This window comes from Chaetura pelagica, unplaced genomic scaffold (genome assembly GCF_000747805.2).
Source record: "Chaetura pelagica isolate M959 unplaced genomic scaffold, ChaPel_1.0 scaffold463, whole genome shotgun sequence".
In the NCBI taxonomy this organism is placed as follows: Eukaryota; Metazoa; Chordata; class Aves; order Apodiformes; family Apodidae; genus Chaetura; species Chaetura pelagica.
In genome coordinates, this window is record NW_009952816.1 from 208,320 (window position 1) to 217,493 (window position 9,174).

Consider the following 9,174-nt stretch of genomic DNA (forward strand, 5'->3'; position numbering starts at 1 on the left):
GGGCCAAGGAGCCCTCCGTGGCTCTGTACCGGCTGCAGGAGCATGTCAGGAGGTCCCTGCCAGAGCTGGCACAGCACAAGGTGAGTCCTGCCCCTCCCTGGGCTCTGGACCTGCCACACAAGTTCTTTCCCTCACTTGGAACACGATCATTGATTCATCTCCCTGGGATGAGGGGGGAGCAGGAGGGAGGATCAGCCCCGGGGGTGTGAGGGGCTGGGGGAGCCCGGGTTGTTGAACCAGAGGGAACGAGGGGATCCTTGAGAATGATCCATGGGGAAAAACCTTGAGGGCCCAGCCCTGTGCTCGCATGGCTGGACTTGTGTGTGGAGACAAAGAAATAGGAGTAGTTTGCCTTGTGTGGGGAGGAGGGAGGTGTTAAATCTTATTCCCCCTCCCTGCACCAGGAGATTAGTTTTTTCCTCCATAAAACCAGGGTGAGGGTGAGAAGGAGGGAAAGGGGGGGGAGTGTGAGGAAACAAGTGCAAAGAGGCAAAGCAGGATAATGAATTGCATCTCCCAGCTGTGTTCCTGCTTTCCTCCCCAGCACACGTTAGCACCAGCCTCCTTGTCCTTCTCCCTCTTCTGCCAGTCATGATTCATTAGGAGTGATGTCTCATGAATAGATTACTGCCTCATGGCTATGCTAATGTGCTGTCAGGCCCCATTTTTCACCTTTGCTTTACAGCCCTGCTTCCCAAATTAACCTGGATTGTGACACTTTATTATTCAATTATTTATTAAGGTTTCCCATACGTGTCTGTGTGCAGGGGTGGGTGTATAGAGATGTACATGGGTGTGCAGCACATGCTGATGCAGGTGAGACAGGTTTGGAATATTATTCCAGGGCTGTCAGTTGCTTCCATTTAATCAAGAGAGATCCCAATTTCAGGGAACGTGTCTGGAACAAAAGGAAATGGAGCAAATTGTCTGACAAGTCATGCAGGGGGAAGAGGTTGGTTCCCATCCCGGGGGTGAGGGGCAGAGCAGAGGCTCTCGTGGAAGTGACAGCCAAGGGAAGGCACTGGGCATGGAGCATATTGTTGAGCATCTGGGTTTATGCCAGGCAAGACCTCTGGAGTTCTCTTTTGTAGCCAAAATTCCCCCTGTTTTCCACTTTCTCCCTGTGGGAAGGGAGGTGGTGCTGGCCCCTGGGCACCAGCAGCAAACACAAGGACCCCAGGCCCCCCCGTGTCACCAGAGCTGTCACAGGCACCAGGTTGCTTCACGTTCAGCCTTGCAGCATTCCAGCTTCCCAGCTGCTCTCCTGCTTCCTGGTGTGCTGACCTAGCAAGAGGTGGGAGGAGAATGGGAAGAGAATTCTTTGTGGCAGCTGGAACAGCAGATCCAGAGCTGCTGCCTCTTGGGACTTCTCCAGCCTTGTCAGCTCCTGAGTTCTTTTTTCCAAGGCTGCAGGATCGTGTTTGGGATCTCCCTGCTGGTAACCAGTCCCTGGCAGAAACTGGGAGGGTTCAACCTAACTCAGGTAGGCCAGTGTCATGACTCTGCTGCCAGTAACAGCCTCATGACAGGTTTTCTCCCATGTCCTCAATCCCACTCTCCTTTTATCCCAGTTTCAGGCCTTGCAGCAAACAGAATGGGCCTGTCAAGCCCTTGAGCCCAGGCAGCCAAACCCCAGGAGAGAGGGAGACACCTGGGGCTCTGCCAGGGCTGTGGGCACAGCAGAGTGTGGAGAGGACAAGGGGGATTAAAACTGGAAGAGGGGAGATTGAGGTGAGACATGAGGAGGAAATTCTTGAGTGTGAGGGTGGTGAGAGCCTGGCCCAGGTTGCCCAGGGAAGCTGTGGCTGCCCCATCCCTGGCAGTGTTGAAGGGCAGGTTGGATGGGGCTTGGAGCAGCCTGGGCTGGTGGGAGGTGCCCCTGCCCATGCAGGGGGGTTGGACTGGATGATCTTTGAGGTCACTTGCAACCCAAACCATTCCATGATTGGTGGGGATGGATGGTCCAGGTTGCTCTGCCAGAGCCCATTGGCTCCGTGGCTCAGCAGGGGAACAGGAGGTGTCAGCAGGGGGTGTCATCAGGGCTGTGCACCGTGAAAACCCTGCCAGGTTTGATCTAAATCACAGCAGAGGCATTGGAGTGAGGTGGATTTAATTCTCCAGTCCAGAGGAAAAAGGAATGTTCTGTGTGGATCCATTCTCAGGTCATTTAGTCCCGGGATGTAGGTGATGCAGAAAGGAAATGGGATTTATTGGTGATTTCCAGCTTTCCTTCAGCTGTGCAGCAACTTCATCCCTGGCTGGCTGAGTTCTCCTGAGACACAGCCTCTGAAATTCCAAGGGGGATTAAACCCAGGAAAAGAAATGGGAGCAGTTTGGGGGGTGCTGGGAGAAAGGTTTCTGCAAGGAGAAGGTCACCTCTGTGCCTGGCCAACAAGCAGCTTTCTGGGATTTGTTAAACCAGCCATTTTCATCCCATCTTCCTCACCCTCTCAAACCCTCTGAGCAGATTTCCCACCTCCCAGATAAGAGGAGGATGTGAGGCCCTGGCTGCTCAGCCCCACTCCTCACAGAGCAGCCTGTCTTGATTTCCTCTGGTCTTGGGAGAACTTGGATCTCTCTGGTTAATTTATTTCCAAGCAGCAGGAAAATCATTAGTGCTGCTGGGTGTTAAGAGCTGGCTTTGGTTCTTAAACTGCAGCCAAGGACATGTCCTGGGAATTTAGGATGGAAAGATTTAGAAGTGAGGAGTTCTAGGGAAAGGCTCTTGTCCCTAATACAGGATGTGAGAATCCCAGGAATTGGTGGGGATGCTGGGAATGGACACCACTGGCTCTGATACTGGGAAATGCTTAAAATACTGGTGCTCAGGAAGGGCAGGACCACAGGCTGTGATGTCAGGGTCTGAGTGGTTGTTCTGGCACCTCCTGGGCAGCACAGGGTGAGGAACTGCAGGGAAGTTTCTGCACCTTTTTTGCAGCCTCCTCTGAGGAAAAAGTGTCTTAGCCAGGGATGCAGCTGCATGAGCTGGGATTGGGCTCAGGGAGGAGTGTGGTCTCCATGGGGCTGTGAGTCCTGGGGGAAGGATGCTGGAGCATGGCATGTAGGGGCCTGTTTCTCTTGTAGTTTAAAGCTCTGTGGTCAAGTGTCCTGATGCAGGGCAGGCTTTGAACAGCAGAAGGGATTCTGGATGCAGTTCAAGCTCCTGCCCAACCTCCTGCACCCACAGAAAGAGCCCTTGGATCTCCTCTGCCTTGTAGCAAGATGCAGCAGAATAGGCTGGAGAATTAGCTCCCAGGAGAACAGATTTTAAAGAGCACCCAAACTACTGAAGGGCTTTTGAAGCAGTTTCCTGTTGAGCTACATCCCTGAATTCTATTGGGATTGGGATGTTTGTTTGGCTTTCCCTTCCCTTGGTACAGTTCTGGCCTGTGGCAGAGCTGCCTGCCTTGGGGTGAGGTTCACAGGGCTCCTTCCAAGGTGCTGGTGGCTGCTGGGGACCATCCCCTGGAGTTTCAGAGGAGACTGGAGGACAGGGACAACTGTGGCTGTGCAACTTTGATCAGTGGCAGATCCAGCACTTCCTGTGCTGTGAAATAAAATTCCCTGCTTTTGTGTGAAGGACTGATGATCTTTAAGGTCCATTCCAACCCAAACCATTCTGTGATCCTGTGACTAAGCACAGGACTCTGCAGGAGCTGTGTCAGGTCAGATCCTGCTGGGCCAGACACCCTGGGACATCCCAGTATTCCCAGACATCCTTCTCTGTTGTGCTTAGGTCCGTGGCTTGTTGCTCATGGGCTAAAACATCTAAAACCAAGGGGAATCTTGCCAGCATATCCAAAGTGTTGGCCTGAACTACTAGCCCTGCCAGAAATAGGCACAAGGAATGTTTCTTTTAGTTGCTAGTGCCTGGTGCCTGGAGACAGGCTGCCCATCTCAGTGCAGCTCCCAGTGGGAAGAGCCCGTGCTTGGGCAGGGCTGGTGGGACACGTTGCTGTGGGCTGTGTCTGCCCAGCACACACCTCATGGTGCCACCTCCTCTTCTCTTTCAGTCCGACATGCAGAACTGGGAGGAGCAAAGCCAAGGAGCCATCTACACAGTGGAATATGCCTGCAGGTACAAGGGGGGGTGTTTGCAGGGGGAGGTTTTGTAGCAGCAGAATCACAGAGTTGTCACAGTTGGGAAAGAGCTCCAAGATCCCCAAGTCCAACCATCCACCCAGGAGGAAAAAACAAACCCAAACCACCACAGAAAACCAGAACCACCCACCCCACAAAGCCAACAACACCACACAACCCACAATAAAACAACCCCACCAAGCCCACTGGAACATGCCCTGAAGTGCCACATCTTATTTTGAATCCCTCCAGGGATGGTGACTCCAGCACCTCCCTGGGCAGAGCCTGTCCCAGTGCCTCACCCTGCCTTCAGTGAAGGATTTCTCCCAAATCTCTAGTCTGAAACCAAAGCAGAGGGGCTTCCCTGCTGCCCCCCTGGTGTGGGCCATGGGGGGAGCAAGGCAGGGGGGTGGGAGGCAGGCAGTGCTCTGAACTGCTCCATGTGTGGGGCAGAGCTGCTGGTCCTGCAGTGGATCCAGCCAGCAGGGAGGTGCCACGTGCCAGGGATGCAGGGCAGCAGGTCTGGCTGAGCACCTGGCTCAGCAGACTCCACCTCATGGTTGGACTCAACGATTATCTCCAAGGTCTTTTCCAACCAAAACCACTCTGTGATTCTCCTCCCTGCTATGAACCTGAGGTTTCTTCCTCACAATCCCCTCTGCTGTGTGCTCGGAACCCACGATGCCTCTGAAAATATTGACCCCTCTCCCTCCACCCTCCTCTTCCCTTCTTCCAGTGCCATCAAGAACATGACAGACAGCAGTGTGTACTTCAGGAGCATTGACAACCTGCTCAGACAGGCCATTGCCATCAAGGACCAGCTGAATGCTGCTCAGGGCCGCAGGTAGCAAGGGGAGGGGACACTGTGTGTCTGGGTGACCCTCCTGGCTCTCAGGATGATGTCATATGCCAAGCAGATCTCCCATAACACAATTCCAGGCTGTTATTTGAAAGAACATTGCTCCTTGCCTCCCTGTGATCCTCTGGGTTGGTTTGCTGAGAAGCAAATAATCTTGTTTACAAAAGGGTAACTGGAAGGTAATTTATTTCATGTGGTGTTGGTAGATCTGGTTTAGGGTTTAGGGGAGAACTTTGTAGAGCAGGGATGATGGTTGGACTCAGTGATTCCCAAGGGGCTTTTCCAACCTGAATAGTTCTAGGATTCTATGATTCTATTTCCATATTTCAAAAGGGATGTTTTAAACATTAAACCTTTGTTGTGGCCAAGGTGTTTGGAATGAAGTGGGGCTACCAAGATGGAGCAGGGGGGAGGCTGTGCTTGGTGCTTGTCCTGGTTTGAGCCAGGACAGAACCAGTTTTCTTCCTAGTGATTTTTCTGTTCCCTGTCACCTGTGTGGCTCTTTTCAGGCAGAGTCCCACAGAGATAAGTGGTATCAGAACATGGATGTATTTTTCTGCTTGCAGTTGAACTACAGCTACTGAAATACCTCCCAGCAGCTTGTCTGAGTCTGGGGTGTTTGTTGGTGCAGTGTTGGTGTTGGAGTCTGACTGGGAAGGAGTGAGAAAATCCCCTGATAGAACCAGCACAGCCACCAGAGCCCCTGTCCCTGCAGGGTGTCCCTCCCTTACCCCTTCTGGCTCAGGGCCTGTACTTGCCCAGTTCTCCTCATGGCAGGGTCACACTCTGCAGCCCACAGGGGTTTTAGTGGGTGCTGTGGGGCTGTGCAGACTGCTGTCCTGACACCCCTGGGGCTGCTCTGCAGAGCACACTGGAAGGTGTGCTTGGAACCTGTGCTTGTCCAAGCTGCTCTCCTGCAGCAGGCAGTGAGTTTTTGTTGGAGGGAGCCCCTGCTTCTTCACAATTTCATGTCTGCCACTGTCCTTGCCAGACCTGACTCACTCTCTCTTTCTACAGCACTGTTGCCCCACAAGCCAAGAATCCTCCAACCAGTTCTTGATCCCACACAAGACTGCCCATCCTCTGCCACCATCTCCAGCCCACTTCTATCTTCTCTGACCACATGGAGGAGTGAGAAACCACCTGCTCCATCTGTGAAGCTGCCCAGAGGCCTCTGCCTGCCTCCCTGCTCCAGGGAACAAGGTGCTGCACCTGGGCAGGCAAATCCTGGGGTCAGGACTGCCTTTGGGGGATGCTTTGGGGAGCACTTGTGTCCCTTTCCACAACACTTTTCACAAGGGAAAGGGGGTGGATCTGCATCTGTCCTTCTCCATGGCAGGCTGCTATGAGGCATTTCTTCTCTCTACCTCTTGGCCACAAATATCTCAGAAAACAAACAACAAACCAACCCAAAACTAGGTCTTGCTTTCAGTGTTTTGTGGATGGTTGGGTAGAGACGTAACGTGGGCACACTCCAGCTTTGTGCAGGGGGCCATTCTGCAAGGAGGGGTTTTCATCTGGGTGCCAGGGAGTTGATGAATTTGGTTTCAATGAGAACAATAATAAAAAGGAAAAAAAAAAAAAGAAAGGAAAACAAGAAAGTTCTGTCTAAAACCTTCCCCTGCTGCTCAGTCAGGCTGGGGGGTCCTGGAGCCTGTTGGCTCTACGTGTTTCAAAGGAGCAAAACAAAGACTGGTGGAGCTGGAGCCTTTCAAGGGAAGAAAGGAAACTGTCCTGGCCTTCAAAAAAACAACCAAAAAAGGACTTTCTCTATCCCCTGTCAAGCAGTGGGAAGCAGAGCTGCATGCACAGCTCTGGAGGTTGCTTGAAAGGGGGCAGCTCCAACCTTGATATTCCCTGGAACCAGCAGTTTTGTTCTGCTGGAGAATTTACCAAGGATGCAGGGATCAGAGCAGTGCTGGACTCAGTTCCCATAGAAATTGTCCTGCTCTCAGGAGGTTTCCTCTGTCTCCATCTCACTTTTTGCTCCTCCATAGCCTCCCTAGGTTTCTGAAGCTCTGCTCTGGGTGGGATGAACCATCTCGGTGTGACTCTGGCTCCTGGGGATGGAGGAGGCAGGGGCAGCCAGGGAAACCAGCTGGCATCTGCTGGACAAGGAGCAGAGGTCTGTTTGTGGGCAAGGTCCACTCACTGCTTCTCACCCGTGTGTTCCTCCTCCTTTGCTGGGGTTGGAGCAGCCATGGGGGTCCTGCCTGGGTCATGTTGTGGTCCTTGTTTGTGGTATCAGCAGTGTCCCCCAGCAGGAGGGGCTGGGGGCTCAGGGCAGGTGGCTTTGAGTGGAGGTGGCATCTCAGTAGAAGCAGCAAAGAGCATCAGGCAGGAGCTGCCCAGACCCCCGGGTAGGGGGGTGAGGGTGGAAGAGCCACCCCCTGCCCAGCTGAGACAGGACCCATATTAAGCTCTAATCAGACATGCAAATCTTGGCCCTGGCTGCCTGCAGCTCCCCTGGGACCAGAGAAGGTCCCACTTCCATTCACACCAGGGTGGAGTCCTTGCCTGAGGCTCCAGGCTTTCGGGACAGCACGTTCCTCATCTCCTGGGTGATCCCACTCCAGGGCTTCCCCTGTGCCTGCAGCAGCCCCGGCTCTGCCGACAGCGTCCGGGGTGTACGCACCAGGTGGGAACATTCCTAAAAAAAATGGGAGCGAGGCCCAGGGCTGCCCGAGGAGGTGAGGTTGCTGCTGGCTGGAGAGCCCAGCTGGGATTTACGCTCCAGGAAAGGAGGGAAAGAAAATTCCCGGGGGATCTCAGGGCGGGGAGGGGCCGCGTTCCTGTTGTTCATGCGGCTGCCGGGGGAGTCGCCGTGTTGGGCTGAGTCGTTCTCGTACAGCGTGTGAGAAACCTCGGGGCGGTGCCGGTGGGAGAGCTGGGAAGCCCTGAGCAGGGCGTGGGTCACCGTGATCAGCAGGACAATGACACCCGAGGAGAGGATGCAGGCACTGGCGATGCCAGCCTCCAGCTCGAACAGCAGCAGCATGTAGATGGCAAGAGCTGGAAGGAAAAGGTGAGGGCAGAACACCTTGAGGGACCAGGAGGACTGAAGCAGCTGAACCTGTGGCCTTCAGGCCCTGCTGCTCACCCAGAACACAACGTCCCCCCCAGCAAAGCCATTTGCAAAACAAACCCGGTGCTGGAGTAGAAACTCAGCAGGCCAGAAGGTCCCTGCTAGGCTGTGCTGGTGGGACCTGAGCACTTACCTGTCAGGTAGATGGAGACCCCACAGCAGAAGAGGCCGATGGCAGCGTGACGGACCCTCCAGCTGTCCAGGAGGAACCAGTCAGCCCTGCAGGAAGGGGGAGGAAAGGACAGGGCTGTGAGTCTCCTGCTCTCAGCACAGGAAAAACACTCTGGCCTGGGCTGAGAAACTGGAAGGGTTTTGCATGGAGAAGAAGTGGAGAGCCTGGTCACAAGCCCAGGACCTCCTCTGAACTGGGTTTTCCTCCAGGTTTTGCACAGCTCTGGGCTGCCTTATTGTCACTCTGGGACAGAAGATTGGGAGAACACTTGAAATTTTGAACTTTTCCTGCCTGTTTTGAGTAAAAAAAAAATGGGGGCAGGTGCTCAGGAGAGAGAGAGAAATGGCTGGAGGTTTTTTTGCAGGTGATTTTCCCCTGTTCAGCAAACCCTGAAGAGTAAGGAGCAAATCTGAGGTGTGTGGAGCCCATCTGCCCCTGCAGGGATGAAGCAAGGCCAGGTTCTCTCCTCACCCTTGGGATTGGATTTCTGTGCTCAGCTCGGATTGCAAGGCTTTTGTCTGGAAGTGGCTTGGCACTTGAATTGTCCTTAAAACACATGAAAAGACCAGCTCCTTTCCAGCAGGGCCTTTGTTTCCCACCCTGCAGGCTCTCCACCCAGCCCCTGACAGCTCTGCTTGGGCCTCTTTGGAGCTGGATTGACCTGGCAAACCTCAGTCCTGGCTGGGCTTTGGAGGCTGCTGTCACCAGAGGATGCCTCTGCTAATTGGGAGAGGGGTCGTTAGGGGCAGCAGCTCCGTGGGGAGGTGGGCAGGTGGGTGCCAGGCAACTCCAGGGGTTGGAAACCTCATTGCTTTGAGAGGTGCCAGCAGGACCGTGATGCTGAGGATCCAGAGTCCCCTGAAACAACTCGGGGTGCAGGAGACCTCGCTGGTCCCACCTCCCAAAACCCCGAGGAGCTGGTTGGGAATGCATCCCACCTTAGAAGGGGCAGCAGCACCACCCTCCTCCCGGCAGGAC

The 9,174-nt window shown here is 54.2% G+C and overlaps 2 protein-coding genes across 2 annotated transcripts in view; one reads left to right on the forward strand and one right to left on the reverse strand.

The window, feature by feature from the left end:
• Positions 1–5,999, forward strand: part of MEF2BNB (MEF2B neighbor) — a 9,456-nt gene extending 3,457 nt beyond the window's left edge. Inside the window, exons 5-7 of the mRNA XM_009995081.1 lie at positions 4,014–4,078; positions 4,817–4,924; positions 5,957–5,999. Of these exons, the coding sequence (XP_009993383.1) occupies positions 4,014–4,078; positions 4,817–4,924; positions 5,957–5,999 (216 nt within the window). The remainder of the gene's footprint in view (positions 1–4,013; positions 4,079–4,816; positions 4,925–5,956) is intronic.
• Positions 6,000–7,433: 1,434 nt separating this feature from the next.
• Positions 7,434–9,174, reverse strand: part of TMEM221 (transmembrane protein 221) — a 14,855-nt gene continuing 13,114 nt past the window's right edge. The window contains exons 2-4 of the mRNA XM_009995082.1: positions 8,158–8,243; positions 7,647–7,951; positions 7,434–7,589 (exon numbers count right to left, since the gene is read on the reverse strand). Of these exons, the coding sequence (XP_009993384.1) occupies positions 7,434–7,589; positions 7,647–7,951; positions 8,158–8,243 (547 nt within the window). The remainder of the gene's footprint in view (positions 7,590–7,646; positions 7,952–8,157; positions 8,244–9,174) is intronic.